The sequence below is a fragment of the Oncorhynchus keta genome, chromosome 28, assembly GCF_023373465.1.
Source record: "Oncorhynchus keta strain PuntledgeMale-10-30-2019 chromosome 28, Oket_V2, whole genome shotgun sequence".
In the NCBI taxonomy this organism is placed as follows: domain Eukaryota; kingdom Metazoa; phylum Chordata; class Actinopteri; order Salmoniformes; family Salmonidae; genus Oncorhynchus; species Oncorhynchus keta.
The window spans coordinates 19,061,484-19,079,277 of record NC_068448.1 but is presented as its reverse complement, the minus strand read 5'-3'; the positions used below and the strand labels follow the sequence as shown (position 1 = coordinate 19,079,277).

The 17,794-nt window shown below is 43.6% G+C and overlaps 1 protein-coding gene across 4 annotated transcripts in view; it reads left to right on the top strand.

Moving 5' to 3' along the window:
* The window catches only part of ptpn22 (protein tyrosine phosphatase non-receptor type 22), a 28,880-nt gene extending 11,086 nt beyond the window's left edge, over positions 1-17,794 (top strand). For 2 of the 4 annotated variants that reach the window (XM_035757409.2, XM_035757411.2), the window contains 17 exons: positions 2,209-2,351; positions 5,685-5,751; positions 5,913-5,990; positions 8,658-8,750; positions 9,073-9,200; positions 9,340-10,136; positions 13,231-13,314; positions 13,414-13,647; positions 13,746-13,886; positions 14,030-14,137; positions 14,310-14,452; positions 14,792-14,819; positions 16,127-16,183; positions 16,407-16,513; positions 16,663-16,693; positions 16,791-16,874; positions 16,961-17,794. In XM_035757409.2, the coding sequence (XP_035613302.1) occupies positions 2,209-2,351; positions 5,685-5,751; positions 5,913-5,990; positions 8,658-8,750; positions 9,073-9,200; positions 9,340-10,136; positions 13,231-13,314; positions 13,414-13,647; positions 13,746-13,886; positions 14,030-14,137; positions 14,310-14,452; positions 14,792-14,819; positions 16,127-16,183; positions 16,407-16,513; positions 16,663-16,693; positions 16,791-16,874; positions 16,961-17,022 (2,385 nt within the window). In that variant the 3' untranslated portion in view covers positions 17,023-17,794. Of the gene's footprint in view, positions 1-2,208; positions 2,352-5,684; positions 5,752-5,912; positions 5,991-8,657; positions 8,751-9,072; positions 9,201-9,339; positions 10,137-13,230; positions 13,315-13,413; positions 13,648-13,745; positions 13,887-14,029; positions 14,138-14,309; positions 14,453-14,791; positions 14,820-16,126; positions 16,184-16,406; positions 16,514-16,662; positions 16,694-16,790; positions 16,875-16,960 lie in introns of those variants that run through there. The other 2 variants (XM_035757410.2, XR_004823086.1) reach the window with 2 other exon arrangements.

Below are 17,794 nucleotides of genomic sequence, written 5' to 3'. Positions count from 1 at the left end.
TCTTATTGATCGGCTATGAAAAGCCAACTGACATTTACTCCTGAGGTGCTGACTTGCTGCACCCTCGAAAACTAGTGCGATTGTTATTATTTGACCATGCTGGTCATTTATGAACATTTTGGCCATGTTCTGTTATAATCTCCACCCGGCACAGCCAGAAGAGGACTGGCCACCCCTCATAGCCTGGTTCCTCTCTAGGTTTCTTCCTAGGTTTTGGCCTTTCTAGGGAGTTTTTCCTAGCAACCGTGCTTCTACACCTGCATTGCTTGCTGTTTGGGGTTTTAGGCTGGGTTTCTGTACAGCGCTTTGAGATATCAGCTGATGTAAGAAGGGCTATATAAATAAATTTGATTTTATTTGGTTGTAGAGGGTGCAACAGGTCAGCACCTCAGGAATAAATGTCAGTGGGATTTTCATAGCCGATCATTCAGAGTATCTCTACCGCTCCTGCTGTCTCTAGATAGTTGAAAACTGCAGGTCTGGGACAGGTAGCACGTACGATGAACAGGTCAGGGTTCCATATCCGCAGGCAGAACAGTTGAAACTGGAGCAGCAACACGACCAGGTGGACTGGGGACAGAAAGGAGTCATCAGGCCAGACAGTCCTGAGGCATGGTCCTAGGGCTCAGGTCCTCCGAGAGAGAGAAAGAAAGAGAATAAGAGAGAGCATACTTCAATTCACACAGGACAACGAAGACAGGAGAAATACTCCAGATATAACAGACTGACCCTAGAACCCCAGACACATAAACTATTGCAGCATAAATACTGGAAGCTGAGACAGGAGGGATGGGAAAACACTGTGGAAGTGTGTAACCCCACCCACACGAAGATCACCCCCACGGCACATACCCAAGGAGGGGCGCCAACCCGGACAGGAAGATCACGTCAGTGACTCAACCCACTCAAGTGATGCACCCCTCCTAGGGACAGCATGGAAGAGCACCAGTAAGCCAGTGACTCAGCCCATGTAATAGGGTTAGAGGCAGAGAATCCCAGTGGAGAGAGAGGAACCGGCCAGGCAGAGACAGCAAGGGCGGTTCATTGCTCCAGTGCCTTTCCGTTCACCTTCACACTCCTGGGCCAGGCTACACTATCATAGAACCTACTGAAGAGATGAGTCTTCAATAGGTTGAGACCGAATCTGTGTCTCTGACATGGGTAGGCAGACCATTCCATAAAAATGGAGCTCTATAGGAGAAAGCCCTGCCTCCAGCTGTTTGCTTAGAAATTCTAGGGACAGTAAGGAGGCCTGCGTCTTGATTTCAAAACAAACTTCCTATTGATTCATTTTTGGACAATCAATGCATTTCCATGGGCTAATAGCAGTATGGCTAAAACCTGTTTCTTAAAGTAAATGTTTTATGCATTTCGTTTTTAGACCTACAGGGGTCCTAAAATTCAAAATTGAATAGCTAAATGATCCTTGGTATGACCGTCTTAAAACAATTCCATGTCAGCTTATTAGAAACCCAGCCCATGTCCTTAGACTCTTGATGCTGGACACTTCTTTTTATTCTCCCCAATTTCGTGATATCTAATTGCAATCCAATTACGATCTTGTCTCATCGCTGCAACTCCTCAATGGGCTCGGTAGAGGCGAAGGTCGAGTTATGCGTTCTCCGACACATGACCCACCAAACCGCGCTTCTTAACACCCACCCACTTAACCCGGGAAGCCAGCTGCACCAACGTATTGGAGGAAACACCATTCAACTAACGACCGACTCGGAGGCCTTACATAGCTCATTCTAATATATCTACTACTGTACATTGCATTTTATTTGCACTCTTTATTCACACTGCATATTTAGATTGTGAATTCTTGACATAGCTCACTCTAATATATCTATTGCTGCACATATCATTCTTAGTATCATCTTTTCGGTATATATACGCATAGATTGCACTTGGGTTACTGATACAGTGTTATTTGGGTGGTTAATTGTAATCATTCTGAGATTTATTGATGATTTTAGTTTTTGATTCATTTGTGTACTTGTTTGACATTTTACTGCAATGTTAGGAGCTACTAACACAAGCATTTCGCCACACCCACTATAACCTCTACTAGACTGTGTACGTGACCAATACACTTTGAGTTGATTTCATGGGGTAGGGGTAAACAGGAAGTCAGCATGAGTACACATGTTTCCTGGTGTGTTCGTCTGTCTGTTTTAATATTGAACTCTGTGGTGTTTCCATAAGTGGTGCCGGACCCTGAGACAGCTGCACTATATCAACTGGCCCGACCATGGGGTCCCTGACACCATCCCTCCCATCCTGGAGCTGCTGCAAGAGATGCGATCCTACCAGGCCCATGGGGATGTGCCCATCTGCATACACTGCAGGTCTCCAAACTCCCACCACACACACACACACACACACACACACACACACACACACACACACACACACACACACACACACACACACACACACACACACACACACACACACACACACACACACACACACACACACACACACACACACACACACACACACACACACACACAGTAACCACCACAAGTAGCCACCATCTCCCAACAGTGAATCAGTCTGAATTACACCCACACAGTACACAGTTAACCTGAAGTTTGAATCATTGTCAGGAACGGAGAGTCAATAAAGCATGGTAAATAGTTCTACAGTTATAGGTCTCCTTTGTGGCTGATGCTAAGCAGTCATATGCTGTGGGGTCCTATCTCATGAAAAAGTGATTGTTCTGTGGATAGAACACATTGTTGTGGGCATCCTGTTGTAGAGCCCTTTAAGCTCAGTCACCTTCCCCTTCTCTTAGACACATAGACAGGAAGAGTGTGGGCGGGTGGCCAACAGACCACTGTGGGTTGTCAAACAAGCACTTGTACATCTTCCCCTCTCTCTTACTGTCTCTTGCCATGGTTACCGCTAAACTGTTGTAAGGCCTTGGGTTATCTGAGAGTTTAGTGATGATGAATGTTCAAAGGGTTGTGTAAGTAAGACGAGAGAGAGAGAACATTGTGTGTTTCCACACTGCAACCACAGTGGTACACATGGAAGTGTCAGCGGTGGACACAGATCTCCTCTTTGAAAGGATAGGAAGGTTTCATAATATGACGTGACAGATCTGCTTCCTGGCATGTTTGCCTCGGAATAGTTCACTCTCCATGGGAGACTGGGCTGCCCTCATATCACCTACACTACATGACCAAAAATATATGGACACCTGCTTGTCGAACATCTCATTCCAAAATCATGGCAGAGTTGTTCCCCCTTTGCTGCTTTAATAGCTTCCACTCTTCTGGGAAGACTTTCCACTAGATGTTGGAACATTTCTGCGGGGAATTGCTTCCATTCAGCCACCAGCATTAGCGAGGTCGGGCACTGATGTTGGGCGATTAGGCCTGGCTCGCTGTTGGAGTTCCAATTCATCCCAAAGGTTTTCGTTGGAGTTGAGGTCAGAGCTCTGTGCAGGCCAATCAAGTTCTTCCACACTGATCTCGACACACCATATCTGTATGGACCGTGCTTTGTACACAGGGACATTGTTATGCTGAAACAGGAAAGAGACCTTCCCCAAACAGTTGCCACAAAGTTGGAAGTACAGAATAATCTAGAATGTCATTGTATGCAGTAGCGTTAAGATTTCCCTTCACTGGAACTGAAGAGCCATGAAAAACAGCCCCAGACCATTATTCCTTCTCCACCAAACTTTACAGTTGGCACTATGCATAGGGGCGGGTAGTGTTCTCCTGGCATCTTCCGTACCCAGATTCTTCTGTCGGACTGCCAGATGGTGAAGCGGGTATTCATCACTCCAGAGAAAGCTTTTCCACTGCGAGATCAGTAAGCTGCTCTGACAGCTGATACTTAAAGTTAGAGAGGGAGATATAAGTCTCCAGCTTCAGTGATTTTTGCAATTCGTTCCAGTCATTGGCAGCAGAGAACTAGAAGGAAAGGCGGCCAAAGGAAGAGTTCACTTTGGGGATGACCAGTGAAATATACCTGCTGGGGCACTTGCTACTGGTGGGTGTTGCTATGGTGACTAGTGAGCTGAGATAAGGCGGGGCTTTACCTAGCAAAGACTTATAGATGACCTGGAGTCCAGTGGGTTTGGCGACGAATATGTAGCGAGGGCCAATCAACGAGGGCATACAGGTCGCAGTGGTGGGTAGTATATGGGCCTTTGGTGACAAAACGGATAGCACTGTGATAGACTACATCCAGTTTTCTGAGTAGAGTGTTGGAGGCTATTTTGTAAATGACATCGCCGAAGTCAAGGATCGGTAGGATAGTCAGTTTTATGAGGGTATGTTTGGCAGCATGAGTGAAGGAGGCTTTGTTGCGAAATAGGATGCCGATTCTAGATTTAATTTTGGATTGGAGATGCTTAATGTGAATCTGGAAGGGGAGTTTACAGTCTTACCAGACACCTAGGTATTTGTAGTTGTCCACATATTCTAAGTCAGAACCGTCCAGAGTAGTGATGCTAGTCGGGCGGGCAGGTGCAGGCAGCAATCGGTTGAAGAGCATGCATTTCGTTTTACTAGCATTTCAGAGCAGTTGGAGGCCACGGAAGGAGTGTTGTATGGCATTGAAGCTTGTTTAGTGGTTTGTTAACACAGTGTCCAAAGAAGGGCCAGATGTATAGAGAATGGTGTCATCTGCATAGAGGTGGATCAGGGAATCACCAGCAGCAAGAGCGACATCATTGATATATACAGATAAAAGAGTTGGCCCGAGAATTGAACCCTATGGCATCCCCATAGAGTCTGCCAGAGATCCGGACAACAGGCCCTCTGATTTGACGCACTGATCTCTATCTGAGAAGTAGTTGGTGAACCAGTCATTTGAGAAACCAAGGCTACTGAGTCTGCCGATAAGAATGCAGTGATTGACAGAGTTGAAGGCCTTGGCCAGGTTGATGAAGATGGCTGCACAGTACTGTCTTTTATCGATGGCGGTTATGATATATTTTAGGACCTTGAGCGTGGCTGAGGTGCACCCATGACCAGCTCGGAAACCAGATTGATAGTGGAGAAGGTACGGTGGGATTCAAAATGGTCGGTGATCTGTTTGTTCATTTGGCTTTCGAAGATTTTAGAAAGGCAGGGCAGGATGGATATAGGTCTATAACAGTTTGGTTCTAGAGTGTCTCCCCCTTTGAAGAGGGGGATGACCACGGCAGCTTTCCAATCTTTGGGGATCTCAGATGATACGAAAGGTTGAACATGCTTGTAATAGGGTTTGCAACAATTTCTGCAGATCATTTTAGAAAGAGAGGGTCCAGATTGTCAAGCCCAGCTGTTTTTTAGGGGTCCAGATTGCGGGTCCAGATTGCTGCAGGCAAGTTGCTGCAGGGGGTGCAGAGCTATTGACCGGGGTAGGGTAGCCAGGTGGAGAGCATGGCCAACCGTAGAAAAATGCTTATTGAAATGGATCTCTATGGATATTGCATGGCTGTATGCTCGATTTTAAACACCTGTTAGCAACAGTGTGGCTGAGATAAATCCAGCAATTTGATATATATAATTTTGTATATATATAGTGTCTATATATTACAGTCTCTGTCTCTTAGTGTGGGCCAGGAGCATGCTAAGTGAAAGGAGAGTTTGTATTTATATAATGTAATTGTTTGTTCTTCTTAATTAGTGTACTGTATTTTATGTTGACCCTGTTCTGCCTGTTTGTCCATGCAGTGCTGGCTGTGGAAGAACAGGAGCACTGTGTGCCATCGACTACACCTGGAACCTGGTGAAAACACAGGTGAGAACTGTACCTGCCCTACCCTGTACTGTACCATCTCCTCCGAACCCGAGTGTTTATCTATGTTGTGCTGTACTAAAAGCTACCGTATGTATCTGTAACTGTATGTGTGTACAGTCACCTTACTGATCGTCATTGAGTGCCTTTATGTTTATTTCCAGCTGCTCAAAGAAGACTTCAGCATCTATGACCTGGTTCAGGACATGAGAACACAGAGGCCTTCTGTGGTTCAGACCAAGGTAAAGTGCCTTCAGAAAGTATTCATGCCTCTTGATTTATTCCACATTTTGTAGCCTGAATTCAAAATGAATTAAATCAAAAATGTTCTCACACAATACACCATAATGACAAAGTGAAAACGTTTGGTTAAATCATAAGTATAAGTATTCACAAGTCAGTACTTTGTAGAAGCACCTTTGGTGGTGATTATCAGCTTTGAGTCATTTTGGGTATGTCTGTATCAGCTTTGAGTCATGTTGGGTATGTCTGTATCAGCTTTGAGTCATGTTGGGTATGTCTGTATCAGCTTTGAGTCATGTTGGGTATGTCTGTATCAGCTTTGAGTCATGTTGGGTATGTCTGTATCAGCTTTGAGTCATTTTGGGTATGTCTGTATCAGCTTTGAGTCATGTTGGGTATGTCTGTATCAGCTTTGAGTCATGTTGGGTATGTCTGTATCAGCTTTGAGTCATGTTGGGAATGTCTGTATCAGCTTTGAGTCATGTTGGGTATGTCTGTATCAGCTTTGAGTCATGTTGGGAATGTCTGTATCAGCTTTGAGTCATGTTGGGTATGTCTGTATCAGCTTTGAGTCATGTTGGGAATGTCTGTATCAGCTTTGAGTCATGTTGGGTATGTCTGTATCAGCTTTGAGTCATGTTGGGTATGTCTGTATCAGCTTTGAGTCATGTTGGGTATATCTGTATCAGCTTTGAGTCATGTTGGGTATGTCTGTATCAGCTTTGAGTCATGTTGGGTATGTCTGTATCAGCTTTGAGTCATGTTGGGTATGTCTGTATCAGCTTTGAGTCATGTGGGGTTTGTCTGTATCAGCTTTGAGTCATGTTGGGTTTGTCTGTATCAGATTTGAGTCATGTTGGGTTTGTCTGTATCAGCTTTGAGTCATGTTGGGTATGTCTGTATCAGCTTTGAGTCATGTTGGGTATGTCTGTATCAGCTTTGAGTCATGTTGGGTTTGTCTGTATCAGCTTTGAGTCATGTTGGGTATGTCTGTATCAGCTTTGAGTCATGTTGGGTTTGTCTGTATCAGCTTTGAGTCCTGTCAACTGTGGGACCTTATATAGACAGGTGGCGGATGCACATTAACGTAATTTAGTGTTGTTATGGTCTAAATTAACCTAGTAAAACTCATGGACGGTTAGTAAAGCTTAAACCAAGTTAATTCACGTTTATTCACCCATTGGGTCATACAGCTGCATAAGACATATTTTCCCCAAGGTAGTATATAAACCCCAATTTGGGTGATGTCCTCCTTCTCTCTAAACACTACATCTTTATTGCTAGGCAGGAAATTAAGTGATGTGGGCAATAAACTGTTCCTTCTCCCTTAATGTGACCTGACCTCGGCCCCCTTCTTCACTAAACCTCATCTCTCCACCCTTATCAGTGCCTGCCACATGTGATTGCCCTTTCTTTACTCAATACATTCCCCCTACAGATAACTATTAACTTCTGGTGTACAAACTAGACTATGGCACTCAATATTTAAATAGGATACCTGATAGTTAACTATATTTAAAGTTTAGAACTCAGTACCAGTAAAACGTTTGGACACACCTACTCATTCAAGGGTTTTTCTTTATTTTTACTATTTTCTACATTGTAGAATAATAATGAAGTTGTTAAACATATGAAATAACACATATGGAATCATGTAGTAACCAAAAAAGTGTTAAACAAATTACATTCTTCACCCTTTGCCTTGATGACAGCATTGCACACTCTTGGCATTCTCTCAACCAGCTGAGCACTTGTTTGGTGCTTTTCCTTCACTCTGCAGTCCAACTCATCCCAAACCCTATCATTTGGGTTGAGGTTGGGTGATTGAGGAGGCCAAGTTATCTGATGCAGCACTCCATCACTCTCCTTCTTGGTCAAATAGCCCTTACACAGCCTGGAGGTGTGTTGGGTCATTATCCTGTTGAAAAACAAATGATAGTCCCACTAAGCGCAAACCAGATGGGATGGCGTATCACTGCAGAATGCTGTGGTAGACATGCTGGTTAAGTGTGCCTTGAATTCTAAATAAATCACAGTGCCACCAGCAATGCACCCCCACACCATCCTCCATGCTTCATGGTGGGAAGCACACATGCAGAGATCATCTGTTCACCTACTCTGTGTCTCACAAAGACACGGCAGTTGGAACCAAAAATCTCAAATTTGACTCATGAGACAGATTTCCACTGGTCTAATGTCCATTGCTCGTGTTTCTTTGCCCAAGCAAGTTTCTTCTTCTTATTGGTGTCCTTTAGTAGTTGTTTTTGAGACTGTCTCCTCCACTTCATCTACACTGATTGAGTTGACGTTGAGGTGGGATTATAGAGATTATAGCATTCAGCTGGATTCATCTGGTCAGTCTCTCATGGAAAGAGCAGGTGTTCCTAATGTTTTGTACACTCAGTGTACAGTACATACACACACTGTGTGACAGGCCTCTCTCTACCTGAGACATTTTTATCACAAAGCTGTATCTCACCATCATCTGGCACCAATCAATTCTGACATTTTAAGGTGGCAATTACAAACTTCAGAAGCCTTTATTAAGTCTCAAATACACTAGACGTTTTACATTTCCTGGATTGCAGGACAGTTCTCTTGCAACAGGCCAGGGCAACTGACATGGCATCTAACACTAAAATAACTGGTTTTGTGTGTGACTACAGGAACAGTACGAGCTGGTGTACAGAACCATCAAGTTCCTGTTGGAGAAGTATCTGCAGTCCATTGCACCAGCACAGGATTCCTGCACAGAGGAGGTGAGACAGACAGCATGTTTTGACGGGGAACAGTTATATCAAGATAAGGTGCAGAATCACTAATATTGATCACATAATGAGTAGTTAGTTGGGATGCAAGGTGATTTGTAGATCAATGATTCTGCGCAGTGCGACTTGTGTAATCTCAAACACACACAGAGACTCTGGCTAGGGGAACCACTGGCTGTTTGGTGATGTGGTAGCAACAGGCACTGGAACAGAGCAACATAGGCACATCAACTAAGGCCAGTGATCTGTGTCGTATGTAGATACTTTCTCAGAGGGTGAATGAGTAAGTGTGTGATTCTGTTGAACTGTTTAGGTGCCAGCGGCCCCCTCACCCCCTACAGCCAGTGACAGTGAGCTCTCTGACCTCAGCGAGGCGTCTGAAGCTGAACAGGAACCAGAACCTGAGCCACAGCATCAAATGGAACCACAGACAGAGCACAGGTACAGAATAGTAAAGGCTTTTCCCCATCAACCACAGATCTGACAATTAAAGTTTTTTTTCGCAGTGCATTGCTTCAAACCTTGATGCATATCTCTGTAGAAAAATATGTCATAATAACCCATACACTTTCTCACACAGAGAGAGAAATGCCTCCATATTGTGTTGCAGGCACCCAGATAGGGAGGAGCCTGATGGGATATCCAATCACGTCTTACCAGTGGCCCTCTCTGCCTCAGCAGCGGTGCATGATGGTGACCCACTGTCTGACTCGGCTACGTGCTCCCCCTCAGTCATCCTCAATGCCCTGAGAGCCAGGGACAGGCAGAGGGAACAGCAGAGACCAAACTCCCTACCAACACAGACTATTAACCAGAAACCACAACCCCTACAGATACAGACTAATAGCATGTCCATGAACCAGAGACCACCATACCCACTACCGACAAAGCCCGATACATTGCCCACCAGCCAGGCCCTGAGACAAGAGCCCAGTCTCCGCATCCCCATCATAACCTCTCAGGCACTCATGCCTCAGGAATTCTGTCAGAGAGCCATGGAGCAAAAGAAGGTGGAGAGTGATGGAGAGATCACCCGACTGGTACCACCAGTGCTCTCTGCAGTTTCCATCTCCAACCCCCTCTGTCTCACTGTGGAGGACCTCTACTTCTTACCTGACTTTTCAATGACCTCACCCCTGGCTGCTGAGGCTCCCAGAGGTGCTGATAATGAGGAGGAGCTGGTTCCTCTGAGCAAGTTGACAGAGAACCCCTGTTTCAATGGTTCAAGTATAACTCTTAAAGACCAGGCGATGGAACTGCCAGCCCTTGTCATCACAAACGCTGCCGCAGGGGCACTTGTACCTTTCTCGGATGAAGACAGTCCACCTCCATTACCTGAGAGAACCCCTGAATCATATGTACTGGCTGCTGGAACAGGTGAATGTTGTGTTGCTGTATGCTTACTCTTTTAGATCAATGAAGAATTTGAGAGTGCATAAGTTGGCTTTATAGCGTGATAATCCGGTATATCCCATCTCTCTCTCTCTCTCTCTCTCTCTCTCTCTCTTATATATATTGATATATATATATATATATATACAGTATGAGTCAAAAGTTTGGACACACCTACTCATCCAAGGGTTTTTCTTAATCTTTTACTTATTTCTACACCTTTTGCCTTGATGACAGCTTTGCACACTCTCTGCATTCTCTCGGCATTCTCTCAACCAGCTTCATTTCATTTTTTATTTTTATTTAACCTTTATTTAACTAGGCAAGTCACTTAAGAACAAAATCTTATTTACAATGACGGCCTACCCCGGCCGACACTGGGCCAATTGTGCGCTGCCCTATGGGACTCCCAATCACAGCCGGATGTGATACAGCTTGTATTCGAACCAGGGACTGTAGTGATGCCTCTTCCAGGTGAGGTAGTCACCTGGAATGCAATTCAATTAACAGGTGTGCCTTGTTAAAAGTTAATTTGTGGAATTTCTTTCCTTCTTAATGCGTTTGAGCCAATCAGTTGTTTTGTGACGAGGTATACAGAAGATAGCCCTATTTGGTAAAATACCAAGTCCATATTATGGCAAGTACAGCTCAAATAAGCAAAATGAAACAACAGTCCATCATTACTTTAAGACATGAAGGTCAGTCAAGAATTTTGAAAGTTTCTTCAAGTGCAGTCGCAAGAACCATCAAGCGCTATGATGATGAAACTGGCTCTCATTAGGACCCCCACAGGAAGAGAAGACCCAGAGTTACCTCTGCTGCAGAGGATAAGTTTATTAGAGTTACCAGCCTCAAAAATTGCAGCCCAAATAAATGCTTCACATAGTTCAAGTAACAGACACATCTCAACATCAACTGTTCAGAGAAGACTGCGTGAATCAGGACTTCATGGTCGAATTACTGCAAAGAATCCACTACTAAAGGACACCAATAATAAGAAGAGACTTGCTTGGGCCAAGAAACACGAGCAAAGGACATTAGACCAGTGGAAATCTGCTCTTTGGTTTGATGAGTCAAATTTGAGTTTTGGTTCCAACCGCCGTTTATTTGTGAGAAGCAGAGTAGGTGAACGGATGACCTCTACATGTGTGGTTCCCACCGTGAAGCATGGAGGAGGAGGTGTGATGGTGTGGGGGTGCTTTGCTGGTGACACTGTCTGTGATTTATTTAGAATTCAAGGCACACTTAACCAGCATGACTACCACAACATTCTGCAGCGATACACCATCCCATCTGTTTTGGGCTTAGTGGGACTATGATTTGTATTTCAACAGGACAATGACCCAACACAACTCCAGGCTGTGTAAGAGCTATTTGACCAAGAAGGATAGTGATGGAGTGCTGCATCAGATGACCTGGCCTCCACTATCCCCCGACCTCAAACCAATTGAGATGGTTTGTGATGAGTTGGCCTGCAGAGTGAAGGAAAAGCAGCTAACAAGTGCTCAACATACAGAATGTGGGAACTCCTTCAGGACTGTTGGAAGAGCATTCCAGGTGAAGCTGGTTGAGAGAATGCCAAGAGTGTGCAAAATTGTCATCAAGGAAAACAGTGGCTACTTTGAAGGATCTCAAATATAAAATATAATTTCATTTTGTTTTTTGGTTACTTAATGATTCCATGTGTTATTTCATAGTGTTGATGTCTTCACTATTATGCTACATTGTAGAGGATAGTAAAATAAAGAAAAGCCCTTGAATGACTAGGTGTGTCCAAACTTTTGACTGGTACTCTATATATATATTCAGTGCCTTTGGAAAGTATTCAGACCCCTTGACTTTTTTCCACATGTATCTATTCTAAAATAGATTACATTTTTTTTTTCAGTCTACACACAATACCCCATAATGACAAAGCAAAAACAGATTTTAGAAATTGTCCAGAAGCCACTCCTGCGTTGTTTTGGCTGTGTGCTTAGGGTCGTTGTCCTGTAGAAAGGTGAACCTTTGCCCCAGTCTGAGCTCCTGAGCGCTCTAGAGCAGGATCTCTTTGTACTTTGCTTCGTTCATCTTTGCCTCAATCCTAGCTAGTCTCCGAGTCCCTGCCACTGACAAACATCCCCACAGCATGATGCTGCCATCACCATGCTTCACTGTAGGAATGGTGCCAAGTTTCCTCCAAATGTGGCATTCAGGCCAATGAGTTCAATCTTGGTTTCATCAGACCAGAGAATCTTGTTTCTCATGGTCGGAGAGTCTTTAGGTGCCTTTTGGCAAACTCCAAGCGGGCTGTCATGTGCCTTATACTGAGGAGTGGCAACCGTCTGGCCACTCTGCCATAAAGGCCTGATTGGTGGAGTGCTGCAGAGATGGTTGCCCTTCTGGAATGTTCTCCCACCTCCACAGAGGAACTCTGCAGTCCTGTCAGAGTGACCATTGGGTTCTTGGTAACCTCCCTGACCAAGGCCCTTCTCCCCCAGTTTGACCAGGCGGCCAGCTCTAGGAAGCGTCTTGGTGGATCCGGACTTCTTCCATTTAAGAAGGATGTGTTCTTGGGGACCTTCAATACTGCAGACATTTTTTGGTACCCTTCCCTAGATCTGTGCCTCGACATAATCCTGTCACGGGGCTCTACGGACAATACCTTCAACCTCATGGCTTGGTTTTTGCTCTGACATGCACTGTCAACTGTGGGACCTTATGTAGACAGGTGTGTGCTTTTCCAAATCATGTCCAATCAATTGAATTTACCACAGGTGGAATCCAATCAAGTTGTAGAAACATCTCAAGGATGATCAATGAAAACAGGATGCACCTGAGCTCAATTTCAAGTCTCATAGCAAAAGGTCTGAATACTTATATAAATAAGGTATTTCTGTTTTTTTGGCTTTGTCATTATGAGGTATTGTGATGTCATTATGGTATTGTGTGTAGATTGCTGAGGATTATTATTTATTTAATCCATGTTAGAATAAGGCTGTAACGTAACAAAATGTAGAAACAGTGGGGTCTGAGTACTTTCCTAAGGTACTATATATATATATATATACGTCACTAAATCTCTTTCTGTGCCCTTTAGAGCATCCTGATAACATCTCTAAACCGGAGAGGTTAGAGGTCATCATCCCTCCTAATGCTGCAGCTGAAGCCCTCGGGGAGAACGGTGAGTGGAGGGCCTTTGAAGGCCCTCATAATACTCTTCATAAGCTCTTCTACAAAAGCATTCAAACACATTTTTTCTCTACCTCATTTTCTCCCAAAGGGAGTGCCCCCTCGCCTATCCCCCCACTGCCAGAGAGAACGCCAGAATCCTTTGTGTTGGCCAACAATTCCGGTAGGAGCACTACTGTCTTCCCTTCCCTCTCAGTCCCTGTGGAAATGGTGGTCCAGAAGTCAGAAGAGAGAGAGTGGTCTGGACGTTCAGTGGACACTCTGGTGGATAAGATGTCTTGGACGAGGAGCAAAAGCTTGAAAGTAAAAATGACAACACTCTCAGGTATTTGTCACACAAAACAATCAGTATGATAAAAAGTAGAGAATGTCATGTGCAGATGATGTTTATCCCAGTCTTTTTGGGCTTTTTTGTCTTTACAGTGTCACCTCAGGATACAGTATCACCTCCAGTTACATTGCCTCCCCCGGTTAGATATTCTGTTCCTACTCCCTGTACATCAGTAAACCTTCCTCCTCCCCCTCCACCTCCCTATCCTCTGGCCCCTTCTCTCTCACCTCCAGGTCAGAAAAAGTGACACCCATTTTATGTTTGCAATGTTATTTTTCTATACACTCTTAGAATTATTTTATTATCTAGAACCTAAAAGGGTTCTTTAGCTACCCCCATAGGAAAACCCTTTGAACAACCATTTTTTTGGTTGCAGGTAGAACCTCACTGATTTGTGGTGGTTTTTATTGTGAAGGCTCAGATAATCTGACTCCCCCTCTACCTGAGAGAACCCCAGAATCCTTCTTCCTGGTCACTCAGGAAGGTGAGCACATGCCTCTTCATCACCACCGCCTCCACCATCATCCTCTGTCAAAATGTTAATCCTCCAGACATAATTTAAAAGTATGTCAACTGCTCTGTGTGTGTGTCAATCAAGGTAATGTATCTACTCTGTGTAGTACTAAACTGACATTGTAATTTTGGGGCATTTGCAGTTGATCAAAACAGTGCCCCCTGCCTGCAGAGTCAGAGCAACAGCCAGACCACATCCACACAGCAGAGGATCGGTACGTCCTCAGAGTGGGCAGGGAACTCCCAACCCAAAAGATTACTGGATGGAATCATGAATCGGAGCAAGGTAACAGACATTGACAGACTCTGGGTGCTGTAGCTGTCAAGACTTTAAGGAGGTGTGATAGTCACCCTCATCGAAATGATACTTCTAGAATGTATTATAGTACTATCCCCCAGTAATTACATTTCTATGGTCAGTAGAGACTCTTACTCTTAGAGTCATGTGTATTTAATGGGTACATCTAGCTAGAACAGGATGCTGCCACACACCCCTTAGTGTCATGAACTGATCTTTACTAAATGCCCATTTTTGTTCTCCTCGTGATTCATGCAATGGCTCATATGTTCCCATTGTTGTTAATACATGAGTACATTAATACAACACTCTAAACTGTTCCCTTAGAGTGTCCACGCAAAGAGTTCACTGAAAGGTAAGCTCTTTTCTCAATAGTGACTGAGAAAAGCCATCTGTGACTGAGAAAAGCCATCTGTTTTTGTCTTTGTTTTTTCTTCTACTACCAGTTTATCTGTCTGTTTGATGTTAACAAGGAAAAAGTCAACGTTAAATGGTTGCTATTTGCTCCCTCACACAATAAAAGGCACTAATAGAAATCACTGAAAAACATCATTATACACACTCAGTGGCCTTGTGGTTAGTGTCTGCCCTAAAATTGGAAGGTTGGGAGTTCGATCACCGAGTCGTACCCAAGACTGTAAATAATGGAACACGATGTGTCTCTGGAGATCGATTGGGTAAGGCCTTGTGACTAGTGTCCTGTCTAGGGTGGTGTACTTTTATATCAAGCTACCTCATACGACACAAACAGGATATAGCGAGAAATAGTAATGTTGGCTTTTTGCAGGCACTAATTTCGCTGTGGTTCGTTGTACAAAGCCTATGGAGAAAATGAATGCCGTTTTTGGAGGGTTTTTGGATAAACGTTGTATAAACGTTGTATATATAAGTTTTGTGGTAACACAGGCTTAGAAGATCTTATACGTTTTGTTCTATGAGAATCTTCATCAGCTAACATCTCTTTATGTGAATTTGGAAGCATTTATTCAATTTAATGAAACACAAAACACAAAGGCTTCATAATGGTCATGTTAATTGACTATTACTATTATCTCACAGAACAAAACGTATCAGATCTCTGGCCCCCCAATGGTGGAACAAACTCCCTCACGACGCCAGGACAGCGGAGTCAATCACCACCTTCCGGAGACACCTGAAACCCCACCTCTTTAAGGAATACCTAGGATAGGATAAAGTAATCCTTCTCACCCCCCCTAAAAGATTTAGATGCACTATTGTAAAGTGGCTGTTCCACTGGATGTCATAAGGTGAATGCACCAATTTGTAAGTCGCACTGGATAAGAGCGTCTGCTAAATGACTTAAATGTAAATGTAGATCTCCTGAGCCTGTGTTAACCTCAGACCTTATTTTCGACATTTGTTCCAAAACACCATTATTTCGCCATAAATGTTTCACATAGGAATGGCTGAATGAACCAGAGGTAACTCATTTCTGGGTTATATGACTACAAGCTGGCGAGCTCTATAGGATCCTTCATCCTATGGGCTATTCTGGCTCGTGCAAGGCTACTTACTTACTCTGATTGTAATTGATGACATGATAATGAGAACTAATGTCAGAAGTAGTCCTTCCTTGAGCTTTCTGATGTTTGAGAGAACATACAGTACTTTACAATTAGTCAGTCTACATTTTCTCTACAGAGCCCCTGACTACTGTTCCTCTGGTTGCTCAAGCCGTTGTGGCTTTAGGAGGAAGTGGTGAGTTGCAATACACAGAGAGTAGACCCGCAATTACAAGTATCAACTCTAACTAACGAAACATAGGCCCATGTAAATATGACCTCTCCTTATTAAGGGGATTTCAGTCACACTGATCCAACCTATTCCCATTTACTCTTGACTCTTGATGATACTGAATTAAACTTTTACAAAATGTCTCCCATCACCGTGACGCATACTGTATCTAATGACTGTTTCTTAGCTGAAATAAAGCTTCAGCAGACTGTGGACAACAGCACCTCAACCAGCACTGGGACTACTGAAGAAGAATCAGACAAAAACAGTGGGAAGGCCTTGTCTAGAACAAAGGTAATGACTATGTACATAGAATTACAGTAACTCACAGACTGTATCTATTGTTTTAGAAATAGAGGATCTGGTGTTTCTATTCTCAGAATATTCTCTGCTATTATCTGGGTATGTCGTGTCACTTAAAGCCAGCTGTCTTTCTTTTTCAGAGCCTGAAGTTATTCAAACTCAGACAGAAACGTAAGTAACAGGTATATTCGTAAATGGATCTAATAAATGTGCATATAGTACATTACCCACCTCTAGCAGCTAAAATGGTAACATAATCTTCCCACAGCAAAGTCTGCCCCTCCACCAGTACCAACCCACTCTGGACCATCTCCTCCTTATGGTACCTCCGCCTCATCAGTGTTCACATTTGGTAAGCCTTCACCAGACACATCAATGCAAATCTAATTTCAACAATGTGATGGGACACATTTTCACAACAGTCTGTGTTCTGTCCAGGATTTGGGACTCGTTTTGGGAAGCCTAAAGGGCCAAGGAGTCATCCTGAGACGTGGGTGTAAGACAGCCAGTCAACAAAGCTGGATATGTCTGGCCACTGTCCTCAGATCACAGGGCTGGAACCCTGCATGTGGCTACTAGCCACTCAACTGGACTAGGGATGGTCCCAAGACAACTTTTGACATTATGGAGGAAGAGCATCATTCCAAGAAGAATCATGTAGCTTTCTCCCTGTTTTTCTGAGACGACATGAACACTGTCTTGCAAACTGCTCTCACGGCCCAATGATCAACCTCGGATTAGCTTTAAATTGGAGCACCTGCTATTCATGACAAATTGATCGTACTGTAGTTATTTATCCGTGCCTGAAGGGAGAACTTGTGCATCTGAAATGTGGTGGAAGGATGCAATCAATTGTAGGCAAAGGATTGATGGAAAGAATGGAAGGATGAGTTGATGAATGTTAATGAGTTGATGAATGGCTACTTTTGGCTATTTTGCCTGATAAATACAGTAAGGTACTTTGAATAGTTGGTAGCACGTTATTTAATACACGTTACCAAATATTTTTCTATGCTGATGTTTATTTGTTATTGTTTGTATAGGCTCCTTCTGATCCAGACAAAATCCAGATCTACACCTGGACTGTACAGAGTGATTAACTTTTTTAAAGAGTAATATATTTGTGCTGGTATTATTTTTCATGGTGGTGTGAGATAAGCAGACAGGTCTGTATTGTGCAAGCATCACATTCATTGTTGTAACTTGGTGGATGTGTTTTCTATATGGGCTATAATTTAAAAAGTAAAGAAAATACATATTGCTCTAAATTTA